This window comes from Cibotium barometz, chromosome 5 (genome assembly GCF_041138505.1).
Source record: "Cibotium barometz isolate CiBa-2024 chromosome 5, ASM4113850v1, whole genome shotgun sequence".
Classification (NCBI taxonomy): domain Eukaryota; kingdom Viridiplantae; phylum Streptophyta; class Polypodiopsida; order Cyatheales; family Cibotiaceae; genus Cibotium; species Cibotium barometz.
This window is the reverse complement of record NC_141050.1, coordinates 15487478-15505406: the sequence shown is the minus strand read 5'-3', so window position 1 is coordinate 15505406 and position 17929 is coordinate 15487478. Positions and strand designations below refer to the sequence as shown.

Below are 17929 nucleotides of genomic sequence, written 5' to 3'. Positions count from 1 at the left end.
ATGCATGATATGAACCAACAAAAAGAGAGAGAGAGAGAGAGAGAGAGAGAGAGAGGTGATTCTTTAAAGAGTTGTTATTGTATATACTAGTACTCAACCCGCTTGTTGGTGCGGTATGTAAAAGACATTAAGAAGCGAAACTCAAGACTAGAAGCCGGAATACAAAGGATCAATCGGAACAATTTTTTTCTTTTATTTTTTAGAAATCCAAAATTTCTTTTTTCTGTCCTCTCTCCTTGTGCCTTGGAATAGTACACGGTTTATTCCGAAAATGCGTGTTTAACCTATAATCTCGCATAAACGACAATTTCTCCCGCGTTCTTCACTTGCTTAACCCTATCCCTAGCCCTAGGTTTTGGCGATGGCATCCCCGTCTTCCACCAGTCCCATCGCCTCTGCCCCTGCAGACGATGGCTCTTCTCCCCCTCGCGCTCCTCAACCCCCTTCGCATGACTGGGAGGTTCTGTCCATGTCCACCATGTCGGCCTCAACCCTGGGCCTTCCTCCCCAGCAGTCCAGCGAATCTGAGCAAACAGATGACCTAGTGGATGAGCAGAAGAAAGCCGAGGAATTGATTGCAGAGGCGATGGCAGCATCCTTTCCTTCTGCCCGTGGCGAAGGGGCCGCCGTTTCCCACACCTTCGGCATCGAGCCGTTCACCGAGCCTCACCTCAGGCCCACAGAAGCTAGGGTTCCGTTTCAGGAAAACTATCCTGGATCTTTCTCCCCTGCTGAAGGAGACATGGAGTCTCTGGTTGGACTTCTTCATGAGGAGCTCCTCGCAGCAGGGGAAACCGCAGAAAGAAGCATCTCACCGGCTCTAGACGCTGTGGATGCAGGTGAGCTTTCCCTTACAAGTAAGACAGCTGAGCGATTCTGGGGAGTTTTACCATCTATGAAAAAGCCTATAATTGTGGTTAAATGGAGATTAACCTTATTCATATAATTATCAAATCAAGGTTAATGACGCCTGTAACAACTGTGCTGCATAGTCAAGCTCTAATGGTGCCGCAGATGGACGATTCATCTATATCGTTTGAGTTAAACAAAAAAAAAGAAAGAAAGCCTGTGAATGTCAGCCTGTAAATGTCAAAGTTAATGGTGCAGCAAAGCTGTATCTGAATAGTTCATTATGTTTCGGATGTAGGTAGTGCTCCTAAGAAAGTTTGTAAGGTTTCATGGTGGAAAGGTGAAACTGTTCTCTGGGGATCACGGCCCCGGAAGTCTAGTGCAGTGTGGTCTATTGCCCTCATTGCTGCAGTCGTGGGCATTGTTGTCATAGGGCACCGCTGGCATCGTGAACGTTATCAAAATCAGCAGCTGAGACTTGAGCTTTCTGCCAAGGAGGAGGTAAGTGTTAAGTTCAGTTTGAAAGCTTTTTGCATTTTGTATTACACCATCGAACACAATGCTTTCTATACAAACAATGTGCACTATACAGACTTTCTGCCAATTAAGAGGTAAGTTTTTAGTTTAGTTTGAAAGTTTCCTGCGTTTTATATAGAACTATTGAAGAAAATGCATTTCTTTGCATATTATATAAGCAATGTGCCCTATACAGGATTCAAGCTTGTTCTTCAGAAAAGGCAATATGCAGTTGTTAGTAAACGTGTTTTTAATGCAATGCCCTACACAGCTCCTCACAGATACATATTAGACATGCTTTCACTATTTATGTATCCTGTAGTTTTAGTGCTGACAACCTTGAAACCTTTTGCTTTATGAGGATTAGAGGTGAGTAGGAAGCACCACACAGCTCATTTGAGATGCTTTGATGATATGTATCCATCTCATACTTTGATCTTGTCCAACAATCTCCCTTCAGTGTCAACATTTATGTTAGGTGCAGCTCAAAATGTAGAGTAAGAAAGGCAAATATTAGAGCTCAATTCTTAAGACTGCAAGCTGTGTAGCGTAAGTATGATGATGATTATGTTTGAACATTTCTTAGAACATCAAGTTAAGGCCTTCAGGTTTATGACTCTAATTAGAAATTTAAGGATAAGCAAGATTACGCAAAAGTGCAGCAGATACAAGCAATGGTAATTTGATCTTTAAAATCCAGTCTAAGAGGTCGGGATGTTTGCTATTGGCAAGGGAGCTTCTCTCGGCTGGAATGAAGGGAAGTGAAATGTCTTAATTTTTTCATTGTTGAAATTTCATGTGTTAGTGGCTTGTGGAGTTAGCTTAGTGTGAGTGTTACTTTAGACCTTCATAGCTGCTCATACTCTTCAGTAAACAGTCTATTTTTGCACCAAATGAGCAATTACAAATGTTCTGCTTCTCCATGGTCAATCTCTCGTACCCTTGGGATGTTATGGTTCTGGTGCATGTGAAATACCATGGAATTATGTGTGTGATTTCGTGGACTTACCAGTGTGCATATGTTTCACCAATTTTTTTTATCCGTAGGATTCTTTGGCTTACTGTCTGATTTCGTGTGTAAAATTTCAGCTACTTTTCACCAAATATTCTTACACCAGGCATGCCTGTGAAATAGTGTGTGATTTTGGGCCCTTACCAGTGCACATATTTCTTCACAAATGTTCCAAGTTTGCACTGGATCTATACTGTTGCCAATTTTTTCTGTATGTGTCTGAAATATGATGGAATCGGTATGTGATTTTGGGTACTTATTGCTGAACAGATAATCTATGTCTGCACTGGTCTTACCCCTGGGATGCTATGACTTGCTGTTTGTGCCTGTGAAAATATCATGGAACTATGTGTGTTCTGGTAATTGATAGGACACATGGAATATAAGATTGCTCTACTGTTTTAATTATTATGCCTGTAAGTGTCAAATGTAAATATTTTGCAAACAATGGGTAAAATTCCTGCTCTCCATAACAGATGTTTGCGTTTTGATTTAATCCTGACCTTTGTTTTGTGATGTTATGTAGAAACTGAATGACTTGATGTACCAAGTGAATCGCATGAAGGAAGCCATGACAGGGCGTCGCAGAGTGGGAGTGTCAAGAAACTCATTTTTTTAGAATAACTAAGGCATGTGTTTTGTGATATGCATTCGTTGTAATGATGGTTCTCTTTCTTTTTAAGATTGTCTGCTCTTTGTTGATCGGGTTTATAACTAGATTGCTATATCAGCAGGTTCTGTAGCTGGACAGCATTGGCTTATTGTGCTTCAAGCTGCCTCACTATACCTGGACTTCTGACTGCCAAGGCCATGAATTATGAGGATCATCATGGAGTAGAATTTTTGAAATTTGAATCCTTAGTGTACAGAATACCTGATGAGGTATCAGTCTGTTATTTGGGGACGGTCTTACAACAACTTTTGACTTCTGAAAGCATAGATTTATTGACCCAGTTCCCGTTCAGGGTCATGCCTAGTTCTAAAGTTTTTGGGCTTATAAGATCTGGATTTAGATCAAAATAAAGGATATGGATTATCTTGATGTACATATTACAGAAAAATGTCTAAACTTTCTAAAAAAGTAAGTAAATATTGTATTTCTTTTCTGTAAAAAGGCCGAAGGGCCTTTATCTTGAAACACGGTATGGTTTTGGCATGGCTACAAAATCCTCACTGGCACATATAGAAATGCATCTTTTCATTTCACTTCTTTTTGGTGGTTTGTATTTCAAGATGGCATAGAAATTTACACACACACACTCTCTCTCTCTCTCTCTCTCTCTCCACTGTGCCCGAGAAGGTGTGTGTGCAGGTATAACAGTTTATGCACTGTGCTTGCAAGACATAACTTCACGTTTGAGTCTCATTCTCTGCACTTGTTATGTCATATGCAGCTTTTGTGGTCTGACAGCTTGTCTAGGAATACAAAACTCCTCCTCAATGCTAATATGCAGTCTAATGAAAGTTGCATGCAAAGGCAACGGCTGGCCTCTCAATGGCTCAACACGAGGAAATGGAAACGGCTAGGAAACGGTGGATGTGTTATACATAAGATAAAAGGAATGAGAAAATTAATAACTAGCGAAAAGTTTGAGGAGGTATTGCATTATAACCAAAATTTGTAAAAAAATCACTAAGCAAGCACTAGATGAGACAAATCAATGGGTGATTTTTTATTGGAGATTTGGAATCGGTGAATCTCAGGAAATGATGTTTTTGGGCTATGAAATAGCTGTTTCCAGTTACTATGATTCTAATCTTATTTTGATGAATGTTACTAGGACTCTTTTCAGGGTTCTTGTGTGTTGTAGTGCTTACAAGTACTGTTCTCAGGTTTCCTTTGTTGTAGTGCTCAATTACACTTGCAAATTCTTTGTAGTGCTCCTTTACACTTGCAGGTTCTTGTAGCATGTTCAATTTATCTCCCACTGGTGACAGATTTTAAGATTCTTTCAGCTTTTTCAGTACACGTGTCTGCGGTTGTGATTCCAATCTGTGTACTAGAACAGTGGCACAAGGCCACATGTTTTTTGCCGAATTTGTAGGACTTTTGGGCAACTATTGAGACCAATGTACCAACAAGTAGTGTTTCAGAGAAGATTTGTAGCTTGTTCGAAAAATTTTCAAACATTGGGAGGTTATTTATGTGGTTTCATAGGGAATAGCCTGGGAAACGCGATTCTAATCAGTTGACAACATATGAGATCTGCTGGTTATGAACTGATGAAGCCATTTGAGATCAAAATTGCCTAGTGCTTTTTGTCCATGTTTACGGATTTTTGGGCAGTATATGGATATTGGTTCTCACATGACTTATGGCCCCTCTACATCCATGAGACACACATATATGTTCATAAGTCACTTTGGGTTCACTGAAATGTAAGGATATTGAGAGGTTCTCACTATGCTTATATCGAGTCTGTCTCATCAGACAGGTTGCAAGTGGAGAGAATTCACCGTCCAGCATACTACGAGGTGCTACCATTTTTTGGATGGCTTGGTCCCCTATGTAGAGACATTGAGCATGAGCATTGGACATTGGCTTGTATGAGATTTGTAGTCTTAAGAGACATTCGTTTCAAATGGGATCCATACTCTTTATTGCTTCCTTTTTATAGATTGGCCACAAGGATTGACAGTACTCCTACAGCCATAAATGCTTGTCCCTCATTGGTTAGTCCTTACAACACTTGATAAGGGACTTTGTTCCTTTGGGAGATGGATTCTGTGAAGTCAAGTCCCTTAGCCTGCCCAGATGGAGATTTGCTTGGATAGCCAAGGAACAACAAAGCATTCATTAATTTGTCCAAAAGTCTCTTGATGGAATGTATCCCTGAGAGATTGTAGACACTGAAACAAATTTCCTGCCAAGGGCGAAGTTTCATAGTTATTTGAATTTATTCCATCTATATGCCTTATCTTTCACCCCTTTCATGCACTCAAAAACAAAAGCTGAATCTCCCACAGTGGGGCTGCTGACACATCCACATATAGATTCTCTTTCAAAGTTGATGAGATGGAAAAGCTCAGTTAGTCCCACCCAGGCATTGAGGCAGTAACTAGTGGGGCTGTTGGCTGTTGACACACTTACAAATTTGTCATACCCAGGCCAAAGACCGAGCTATTTTAGTAGGTCAAATAAACCTGATTTTTCTTTTGTATAGGATTTTGGTTTTCTTTCGCGAGCGGAAAGATTTACATAATAGTAATTTTAACAGTAATAAAGTGTCACCGTGTCGAGATGGCCGAGTTGGTCTAAGGCGCCAGATTAAGGTTCTGGTCCGAAAGGGCGTGGGTTCAAATCCCACTCTCGACAAAAACCCTTTTGCAAATCCTGATTAAAAAGTGAGAGCGTGGGTTCAAATCCCACTCTCGACAAACCCCCTTTTGCAAATCCTGATTAAAAAGTATCTTCTATTTTAAGAAATGGTTTTTCATATATTTTAGTTTTATAAAACCAGCATATTGTAGAGATTTTTACTCGTCATGGTTAAAAACTCTTCAGGTCACATTGAAATTGGTTGCACCGACCATTCTAGTGTATTTGTACCGGCCATAATTAAGAAAAACAGCTTGAGATTTTAAGTAGCCCTTATTTTAAGAAATGATTTTTCATATATTTTAGTTATAAAACCGGCATGTTGTAGAGATTTTGAAACAAAAATCGGATAGATTTAGGATTTGTCTTTGTTACTCATCATGGTGTGATATTTTATGTTGTATGCCCTAACAAATATCAACTGTCTAAATAGTTTTGTCAGACTCATTAGTGAGAATGTGCCTCAACACTTTGAAGATTTTGAGGTATGCTCTTGGCATTGAAAGAGTTGTTATATATCTGACTTTATTAGCTTACAATAATCCTATAATCATGTTCTCCATAACAATATGGTCTTCTTACAATGCCTTGAGCTTATTAACAGTTAGCTCATCAACTTGTTCTTGCATCCCTTTGATTGTTTCAAAACGGAGTAGAATAAGGTTCTCTACTTGCAACCTTCTTTGATTGTTTCAAAACTGAGTAGAATAAGGTTCTCTACTTGCAACCTTCTTTGTGCTTCACCTAGAGGTAAGAAGTGTAGCTGTCCAAGAAGACCATTGTGTCCATGGATCACCCAAAAAACAAAGAAACATAGTAACATTTCAAAAGGAGAGTAGTACGACCGATAAAGGATCGATTGGATAAATCCTACCATCTATCTAGAGATCAATGCTCTTCCTATTACGTGCTCACAAACTTTCTAAATCGGCATCTGTGTAAATCTATTTACTACCTCTAGTGCTTGCACACTTAAGATCAAGATCTACATGCAACCTAAATTTGGATTCTTCCAAAACCGAACCCGGAAAAACTTCCCTTGCCCGGAAAGCACGGACGATTCCTCCAGGATAACTTTTCTCTAACGTAGTCAAAAGCCTTAACTAACTGAACTGATCTGAACGAACCCATAAGTCCCATAGCCAAATCAGGGAAAAGATTGTACTTGGATCATAGAGACTAATGCTTTTTTCCTCATTGAGAGGCACATCCATTGATTCTTTTCCATAGAATAATTTTTGTCCTTCATCTATCGAACCAGAACAGAATTGAGTCTCAATTTAGAGACCCATCAGTCCAGCCTAACCCCATCTAGTCCCATGGGTTAGCCAACCGCCCAACCACTGTAGTGATGGGATCCAATTAAGAATTTGATTAGGTTGTCCCGGGTACCAGGGAAAAGAGTTCCAGGCCCCACATTAATCCACACATCAATCCACATCATCCATACATCCATCCACATCAATCCACATTATCCACTCATCCATCCACTTCAATCCACATTACCCACACATCAGTCCACATCAATCCACATTCATTTCATAAGTATTCCCATTCTCATCTAATCACATCTTTTTCTATCTGATCACTTATTTCCTCATTTATCCTCATCAGATCTCATCCACTTGCATTTACCCATACATCTCATCACTTCACCACTTATCATTCATTCACATCCTGATTCATATCACATCACATCCATTCACATCCCTTATCATTCATTCACATCCTATATCATTCATTTACATCCTGATTCACAAGCTAACACATTCATTCACATCCTATATCATTCATTTACATCCTGATTCACATGCTATCACATTCATTCACATCCCATATCCTTCATATCTATCCAATTTACATAACATCTCATCGCCTCAATTCTCATTCATATCCATCACATTTACATCCACATATATTCGTCCACATACATCCACATCCATACTTATCACATACATATCCACATCTATCCTTTCACATACATCCACATCCATCCTTTCACATACATGTATACATCTACATCCATTCTTTCTCATACATTCTCTTCCATTCTTCACATACATCCACAGTCCTTTCACATACATACATCCACATCCATTCTTTCACATACATTCTCATCCATCCATCCATCCATTCATTCACATACATACATCCACATCCATCCTTTCACATACATTCTCATCCATCCATCCATTCATTCACATACATATATCCACATCCATCCTTTCACATACATTCTCATCCATCCATCCATTCATTCACATTTATCTAATTCACATCACATCTATCCATCCATTCATTCACATTTATCTGATTCACATCACATCTATCCATTCACATCCATTTATAGAATGTAAGAGAATTCTTATTTTTGATATAAAGATTCTTTATGCATATATTTATGCATAAGAACAACTTTAGTGGAAAATAACACTTTTATAAAAAATCCGTTTATGCATCTATTTATGCATAAATTTAATTTTAAGGAGAATAACACTTTCGAAATAAAAATAAATCTTTTATGCATCTTTCTATGCATAAATTCAATTTTAATGAGAATAACTCTTTTGAAATAAAAATAAATTTCTTTATGCATCTTTCTATGCATAAAATCAAAATTGATGAGAATAACTCTTTTGAAATAAAAATAAATTTCTTTATGCATCTTTCTATGCATAAAATCAAAATTGATGAGAATATCTCTTTTGAAATAAAAATAAAATTCTTTATGCAATTTTCCATGCATAAAATTAAAATTTGATGAAAGTAACGCTTTTATAATTTTAAAAAAAAATCTTTTATGCATAAATTCAATTTTAATGAAAGTAACACTTTTATAATTAAAAAATTTCTTTTATGCATCTATTTATGCATAAAAATCAATTTTGATGAAAGTAACACTTCTATAATAAAAAAATTATTTCCAATATGCATCTTTCTATGCATAGAATTTAATTCTAATGAAAATAACACTTTTATAATAAAAATATTTCTAATATGCCTTTCATAATGCATAGAATAAAAATAACACTTTTAGAATACACAAATGGTGGGGATTACTCTTTTTGAATAATAAAAGATAAAACTTATTTCACAAAATTTAAATTTTTTTTGCCATAACCTCCTTTATATGGCTGACCATTTTTCAATTTTTTCTATCCTCAAGTTACTTAAAAATTATCCCAAATGGTTTAAAGCATTCTAAACTAATCAATTTCCACTTTTAAAAGAGAAACAATATGAAAAGTTTAATTCCATCAATTTGATTACACATCTAGGATAAAGAAAGGCTGAATTCAATAATGAAGAGAAGGGGGAAAGCCTTTCCACCAAGGCATAACATCCATTTACATGGAAAGATGCTACTAAGAAGATTGTGCATTGATTCCAATCGATCTTAGGCTAGCTCTTAGATTGATGTGAAAGGATATTTTACATGGAGATTTATATTGTCTAAATCAACCAATACAATAGTAGAATTCAAATACTATGATCATGAAGCCTAAACCCTTGCACCAAGTATAGACAAATTATATAATACTAATCAAAAGAGATAATACTGGGTACAATCTCTCCCCCCATGTGTGTAGCTCTTTCTCCCACACGTGGTATTTAAATCATATTAACCAAAAAAGCCCTTGGAGCTAATTTATATTTACTATTAATTATTTTGGTGAATGGAGATAACCTTATGAGTGAGGGAATGGAACCTTAGGAATATTTAAATTTTAAAACGTTGGCGTCTGGAGGTTTCTAGAGGGTACCTTTTTTGGGCGTTTCCAATGAGGACATTTTTCGGCTCACACATTTTTCAACTCTCTCTCTCTCTCTCCTCTTGACCACCCGATCATGCCTCCACGGTCTTGCCCATTTTCGTACCACACATAAAACATCTTGTTGGTCATAAATGCCCACTCCGTGTCTTTGATCACGTTCTCGAACTCCTCATTTTTCATTCACCATATGTCATCCCATGCACTAACATCATCTTGCGTTACTTCTCTAATTGGATTACAGGATGAGGAGATAGAGCAAACGAACCTACATTGATCTCGGCAATATAGCCATTTGTATGGAATTCCCTTGCCAGCTTCTTGCACCTAAACTACAGTCTTCGTAAAGAGGGGTTAGGCACAAGTCTGCACAAGGGAATAGGTGGCAAAGGAGTGGATTTCTTCACCTGCAATGTACACACATAGGTTGTGCTAAGGCAGCCATAAAAATACCTTATGCAAGATTTGGTTAAAAGTGGATGACAATTACCTTTACTATGTTTAGACTGTCATGTAGGCATTCTAGTCGCAAACGAGTTGCATGTGTCACCAACCATGAAGTGGTCTTCATTCTTGCCTTCTTTTTCAGTTCCCTCCTCCACCTCTCCCACTTCCTTTGTTTCTTTCATAGATTTCGAAGAAGCACCTTTTTTTGAAGACTAAGATGATCGACTTGGATTTCTTCGTGGAGGAGTGCCCAATCATCATCATCTTCTTCTTACACTATTTTGCTCCTCTTTTTCATACTTGTTACTTCTTGGCTTGCTTGTTGGTAGGTGTGCGTTAAGCACACTTTGGAAGTGGGGTTTCCTTTGATGAGTTTGGATCAATCTAAACACATCGGCATATACAAGACAAATTACTCTCAGTAAAAAAAAGAGCATAATTGCAAGGTGGGAGAGATATAACAATGCTTACGCAATCTTTGGCCATACAATGATGTAACCTTTGGTTTGATTTAACGTGAGGATATCACCATATTTGAGGGGGAAAGGAAGAGGTACTTTTCCCACTTCAACATCTTTGAGGAGAAAAGGAAGAGATACTTCTCCCACCTTGACATCCTTAATCATCAAAATGCCAACAGGCCCAGGTGGCAAACGAATTCCATGGACAGTATCCATAGTGGGGTTTACATGTAACACAATCCTAGTAGCTACTTTCGTACTGTTGAACGTTAAGAACACCCGTGTCCCTCTTTTGAGTTGGGGAGGCACCATGTAGAAAAGTGGACAAGCAAGAGACGAGAAGGAAAGTAAGAGATTTCTAAATAAGACCGCTCAGAAGGAGATTGGAAGAGGAAAGAAAGAGAACAAACAAACAAAGTGAACAACAACATAGAGGTGAAAAAAAGAAAGAGAAGATATAAATAAACAAAGAGGAGATATAAATAAAGAAAAAGATATAAATAGATAAAATACATATAAATAGAGAGAAAGATAATAATAGAAAAAAAAAGAAACAAATCTCTAGGGTTTTGGATAAAATTTGAAAAAAAAAACAAGAAAGAGAAATGAACTAAGAAGAAAAAGAAAGAAGAAAAAAAGAAGAGAGAAAGAGGAAAAGAGAGAGTAGGGAAGGTGTTAGAGAGAGAAGGGAGAGAGAGGAGGGGAGCTATTAGAGAGAGAAGGGAGAGAGAGGAGGGGAGCTATTAGAGAAAGAGAAATGAACTAAGAAGAAAAAGAAAGAAGAAAAAAAGAAGAGAGAAAGAGGAAAAGAGAGAGTAGGGGAGGTGTTAGAGAGAGAAGGGAGAGAGAGGAGGGGAGCTATTAGAGAGAGAAGGGAGGGAAAAGAGAGGAGGGGAGGTGTTTGAAAGAGAGAGAGAGAGAGAGAGAGAGAGAGAGAGAGATAAGAGGGGAGAAGAGGGAAGGTGCACGCAAGAGAGAGAGAGAGAGAGAGAGAGAGAGAGAGAGAGAGAGAGAGAGAGAGGCGGTCACCCTAAGTGAGGGGAGGGTTCCCTCACTAAGGGCAACTACCCTTAGTGGGGGGGGACACCTCACTAAAGGCGATGTCGCCCTTAGTGGGGAGACACCTCACTAAGAGCAACATCGTCCTTAGAGGGGGGACCCTCCCCTCACTAAGTATGAGAGAGAGAGAGAGAGAGGCGCGAAAGAGATAAGAGGGGAGAAGAGGGAAGGTGCACGCAAGAGAGAGAGAGAGAGAGAGAGAGAGAGAGAGAGAGAGAGAGGCGGTCACCCTAAGTGAGGGGAGAGTTCCCTCACTATGGGCAACTGCCCTTAGTGGGGGGGACACCTCACTAAAGGCGATGTCGCCCTTAGTGGGGGGACACCTCACTAAAGGCGATGTCGCCCTTAGTGGGGAGACACCTCACTAAGAGCAACATCGTCCTTAGAGGGGGGACCCTCCCCTCACTAAGTATGATGTCGCCTTTAGTGAGGGGACCCTCCCCTCACTTAGTATGATGTCGCCTTTAGTGGGGGGACCCTCCCCTCACTTAGTATGATGTCGCCTTTAGTGGGGGGACCCTCCCCTCACTTAGTATGATGTCGCCCTTAGTGAGGGGACCCTCCCCTCACTTAGCACGCATCTCTCTCTCTCTCTCTCTCTACATCACCCTTAGTGAGGGGACCCTCCCTCACTAAGGGCGACCTTGTTGAAAAAGTAAAATTAGTTTTTTGGTTTATTTAAAAATAAAAAAAAGATAATTTTTTTGTTTGAAAATGTAGAAATAGTTTTTTTAAAGGCAGTTTATTTATTTTTAAATGATTTAAAATAACAATTGGAGGTGAGAGAGAGAAAGATATTGATCTAGTGAGAGAGGACAAGGAAAAATGAGAGGAGAAAGGGGAGGGAGAGAGAGAGAGAGATAGAGGACACCTCACCTAGAGAGTGAAGAGGACACTTACAGTAGCAAGTGTGATTTCTACAGTAAGTTGATATATTTAGAAGATAGTTGCATCTAAACAAAAAGAGGAGACTTCGCATAGTATCCACGAGAGAGAGAGAGAGAATGTTATTAGCAATCACGCTCAGAAGGTAGAAGAGATTCCACGAATCTATAATGGCAATGTGGCTTTTGAATTATCGAATGTACGTGATCCTTCAGCCTCTCCAATGCAAGGAATAGAGCAAGTACATAATGGCCATTGTTGGGTGAAACCTGCATGGCGGAGAGTCACGTGAAGTTTCCCAAAGTAGTATGATTGTATGGAAGCAGAACTATGAACGGCACACTGAATACAACATCATGGATTGGTAAGCTTATTATCTTGGCTCAATTTCAGTAAACCTTGATTAATAAGAGTGTTTATTGGGGCTTTGTTAAAAAAATTTAATAATAGGAAAAATCACACAAAAGCTTCCCTTGCTGCTGGACTATGGATATAGCTCTCTAGCTTGTTTCTACTCTACAAGAACAAACATGTATGCAAGATAATGTGTGGTGCTACGGTGTACTTTTGTATGCCTATTGACCCACATATGACCAGATTGATGATACATCAAGGGGAACATTTGCATGAGGTGCACATCAAGGCAGGTATTGCAAAAGATAAGAGAACTTGTGCAAGAGGTAGTTTTAGAGGCGGCTACAAGTGGTCCAAGGAAGATATAAATAGATATCACCAAACAACTTGTATTAGATGCAAATGTTGGAAGCATACTAAGGATGGATCAAATATTAGCAACATGGAGTTATCACTATTATTGAAACACATGCATCCCCTAATTCAATGTCAAAGGTGATGTTAATTCCATATTGATTTTAATTTTTTGATTATTCTTGTCAACTTAAGTTTACATAGTTTGTTAAGTTATCCAATTCTCTTGTAGATTCAGGAGGATGGTACGTGCTTCTAGGATCAACGGTTCAGTACAAGGTGTAGAGTCCAGTACTCTAGGATTGAAGAGACAATGCACATATGAGTTCTTCCATGGTAGTCATTTTCCTTGGCAATCTTTGGACGAGTCAGAGCGGTGTTATGTGTTTAAAATGTCAACCCCACTGGGCCCGCACCATCAGGGTTTAGATCTAGTGAACCGTATGCGGCAAACAGGAGATGGTGATATGAGGGAGGTTTGGGTTTGTTTAAGCATGTCAGGCATGTGCATGGATAGATAACAATGGCTGCATATGTATATGATCCAAGGTACACTTTGGTCTTGTGAAATTCTTTAAAATTTTAAACTTGTTTTTAGCTGTTTTCCAACTGTTATATATGATGGCATGCAGCTTGCAAGAGCTCATGACAATTGCGTCTTGCGAAATGAAAGAGGAGGACACAGTGGCACAAATTCTTTATGATTAACAATGTTGTGGTGCAAAAACGCTTTTCCAAGCTAGATTTTTTTTCACTTCGGCTGATGAGACTGGAGCTAATTGGAGGGCAGTTAGGATAGTCTATAATAATGGACCAGAGAATATATTGGAAGGTCATGAGGAGCATTTGTGTCTTTTTCATTGGGAACAAAGCTTTAACATCCATATAGTACAATGTGTAGTCAAGCATTTTCAAGAAGAGCACAAACGACTATGCCATCTCAGTGGCATTTTCCATTGAGTGAAGAAGAGGCACTTTTGAAATACAGACACATTAAATCATGATGGATGAACAGTAAAGCTGCTAATGTCTTACCAGCCATGGATTGTTGGCTTAGTCGATGGCATACTAGATATCTTCATTGGAGGAAGCGCCTTGTCGCGGTAAGTATTACTTTCTTAGATTTGAAAACAAAAAGCTTACATTTGGAATCTAAATTGTTAATCTAATCTTTTGTTATAGAATGTGGTTGGAGCTTACAACTTTGATTCTCCTTAGTTAATCTTTTGTTATAGGAGGTGGACGAAAATGTCACTTTGTCACACATGCCGACCACCAATCTAGCAGAAACCAAACATGCAAGTTGGTTAGCAAGATAGGGTTTCAAGGGAACCATCTCTTTATATGATGCTGTTGTTTCAGATCTTGCTAATGCCCTCTTGTAATCCACAAAGAAGCATGGATTCATGCAAGGTAAATATCACAGAGCAGGCCCTATAATAACAAATTTGATGGAAAAGGGCCAAAACATCAAAAGCTCCAAGTCGTTCAACCCCACCAGCAAATTAGTGGGGAAAGTACTCCAATGCATGTATAACCAAACTATATTACTGATAACATTACACTTAGCCGGTGTTTGAAAACCCACAGTTATAAATCTTGAGGAAGATAACTCATCACATCATCCAAAGAGTGTCACAAAAAACCAACCATGTAAGAAAAAAGGTAAGAGACTAAACTTTCCACCCACTATTCCTTCAGCTACTCAAAAGGTTGTCAAAATGCAGAGGGATTAGCAATTGAATCAGAGGTGTAGGAATTTTTGGAGAATGACATACACAACTCAATGTGGGCTATACGTCCAACACCTCTGCAGCGCAGCAAGGTCACTTGACAAGGATGGTTAGGTGACCAAGATGGCAAGTGTAAGAAGAGCATCAAGAACTTCGAGCAAGGTGTTCTAGCTCCATCTTTCTATAGTATGAGAGAGTGGTCAAGGGGACAGAGGCATCAGGTCATGTGGTTTTACAACATCGGTCAACAAAGTACATAAGTGGCATATCGAATATGCAGCCAAGAGAATAGATTCGATAATTTCAAACATAGCTATGGCTTTGAGCATTTGGTCATTAAGGTCGGACAGATGGAAGTGTTTGTAGTTGAGACCGAGGAATCCCTACTACGCAATGAAAAATACTGGGTGACTATGGGAAAGAATCCATCATGCACATGTCTCGATTTTCAAATCAAGGTAGGGGCTAGTAGACCATATTGTGTATGCAAGCACCTTTATTTTGTATATTTGCGTATTTTTGGGTTAGATGCGAACCATAATATATTTATACATCAACCCACTCTAAAAAAGGAGGACCTAATAAGAATATTCAGCAATATGAGAACAATCTAAAAAGGGCCTTGTACTATTGATGACATTTTACTCTAGTTTTGAAAAGGTCCTTCATAATAAAATGTCCTTTGTAGCATGGTTCTATCAACTCTCTAGGAAGGTCTATTTACTTTTCGTTTTTTAAATGTCTTAGCAGGAGGACAATCAATAGGTTGTATGTCAATGGTTAGAATATGTTCATTTATTATTTTAAGGTCTTCTTAATATTGATGTCTACATCAATTTTCTTGAATATATTACTTATTCATGCAATTACTTTTTCTACACAAAGCACTTACCCATGCATTTACTTTTCTAAATTAAGGAAATATCCATGTAAAATCCCTTTTTCTTTTAGCATGATGTATCTATAAATATGACCCCTGGCTCTCTTACTCTAATCCTTACTTCCAAATCTTTTTCTCTCCCTCACCATCATTCTCTACCTTAACAACCCTCACCATCATCCACTAATCTTTGTTAATCTCATTATGTCTTCTTCTAATAGCCCCAACTATACTCTCAAGGATACCATTAATAGGGTTTGCAAAGATTTGTGCATGAAGTCAAGTGGAGATGTGAAAGAACATCTAAGAATCACAAGAAAGGCCCATAGTCTTTGGATCAAGATGCTAGCAGATGAGCCTATCGATTCTGCAGATTTGTATTTTTGGAATATGAAGATTGTAAACACTATCGGCACTTGGCGGAGTTGCTATGCAGGTACATTGTTGAAAAGAAGGAGGAGTCCCTTTGAGAGGAGTTGAAGAATAGAGTAGCCCAGAAAAGCGCATAGGTGTAGGAACCCTTATGTAGTTATGGTAAGTTATCTTTTGTATTTAACAGCATTTAAGACTGTAGCCCTTACAAGTTGTCTTTAGTCTTCGCCTGCAAGAATGATGTAATAACCTTTTTGGAATAAAGTGTTCTTTTAACTATAATTCACCCTGTCATTTTTATTCATCGCTTTTTCAAATTTTAGGTTATTTGTTGTTTTGAGGAAACAATATGTAATCTCGATGTAATGTCTTTTGTGGGGAGTAAAATTATCTCTTTTCCACAGTTTTGGCAGATATATTATCCTATTCAATTTTGTATTATTCATTGTTTTTCTCATGACATACTTGCTCTTCCACACCAATAAAGTAAGAAAAGATGCCTTCATTATTGGGATGTAAGATTTTGAGGGAAGATGTCTTTATTATTGACATTAAAAAGAAGAAAGGTATTGTTTTTATTTGGTACAAAAGTATACACCACTCCTATAAATATACAAATAACCTCCATACAACTTTGTTGACCACCATTTAGTTTAGTCTTCTTAGTAGAGCACACCACCCACAACCCTCCTTCGTATTGTTCATGATGGCCTCATCAAATATCAGCATTGAAGTTGTTGTTGCACGTATCTCTAAGGAGGCCACCAATAGCAAAAGATCGTAGGATGGTGCACAAGCATGGAAAGCTTTCACATCCTTACCACTTCCTGATAGTGATGATGATATCTCCAGTGAAGACCAAAGTGGTGGGATTAATTGCCATATGGAGAGCCCATGGTTTTATTGATGATGCATCTGAACATCTCTTGCTTGAGGAAGTACAGAAGAGAACAAATGTCATTCGCTTACTTCATGCCTTCACCCCGGCCGGAGGGGAACAAATGTCGTTTGCTTACTTTGTGCTTGTGCCTTCACCCTGGAGGATAAGTGACGCCCATAGAAGTAAAGATGGTAGTGAATAACAGTTATGATAGAAGAGCTGTATTTGGAAGTTGTATGTGAATGAACTTGGTTTTATTTCCAATTGGAAGCAATAACCTCGATCCTGAGGATGTAATGTTATGTTGTTCTCTCTCTTAGTCCCTCTCACTCTCACTCTCACTCTCACTCTCACTCTCCCTCTCCCTCTCCCTCTCAAATAATTATGTCATTACTCTCTTTCCTCCTCTCTCTGTTGATGGGGATGGGGAAGGGAATCTCTTTATTTCAAAAACACAAGTGGGAGTGGGGAAGAGAGAGACAGAGAGAGAGGAGAGAGAGAAGAGGGACGGAGAGAGACAGGGAAGAAGGTGGGAGAGGGGGAGAGAGAGAGGGAAGGAGAGAGGAAGGGAGGGTGATAAAGGGAGAAATAGTGGGAGAGAGGGAAGGAGAGATGATGCATAGCAAGGGTGAGGAAGAGGGAAGGAGAGTTTATGCATAGGAAGAGTGAGGGAGAGAGCAAGGAAGGAGGGAGGGAACAGGGTGGGAGAAGGGGAGAGAGAGGCAAAAATAAAGGACAAGGTCGGGAGAAGAGGGAGGGAAGAGGGTGGGAGAGGGAGAAGTAGAGTGAGAGGGAGAGAGAAAGGGACGAGGTTAGGAGAGAGAGAGAGATTGAGAGGGAGGGTGGGAGAGATTGAGGGAAGGAGAGATATTGAGAGGGAGGGTGGGAGATTATGCATAGGGATAGGGAGAGACAGAGAGAAGAGGAGAGGAGAGAGTATGCATAGGGAGGGAGAGGGAGGGAAGGAGAGATTATGCATAGGGAGAGGGAGAGATAGAGAGGAGAGATGATGCATAGGGAGGGAGAGGGACAAAG

General features: G+C 39.0%; 1 protein-coding gene and 1 non-coding gene across 2 annotated transcripts; both read left to right on the top strand.

Annotated features, from left to right (window-relative positions):
* The first annotated feature begins 263 nt into the window (after positions 1-263).
* LOC147638110 (uncharacterized) lies at positions 264-3415 on the top strand. Its single transcript, XM_086798020.1, has 4 exons — positions 264-839; positions 1148-1350; positions 2904-3006; positions 3112-3415. Exons 1-3 carry the CDS (start codon positions 362-364, stop codon positions 2994-2996), a joined length of 774 nt encoding a protein of 257 aa, XP_086654146.1. The 5' UTR covers positions 264-361; the 3' UTR covers positions 2997-3006; positions 3112-3415.
* A 2197-nt stretch (positions 3416-5612) lies between these two features.
* On the top strand, positions 5613-5693 carry TRNAL-AAG (transfer RNA leucine (anticodon AAG)). The gene has a single exon. It is a non-coding gene; the product is annotated as a tRNA-Leu (tRNA).
* Positions 5694-17929: the final 12236 nt, after the last annotated feature.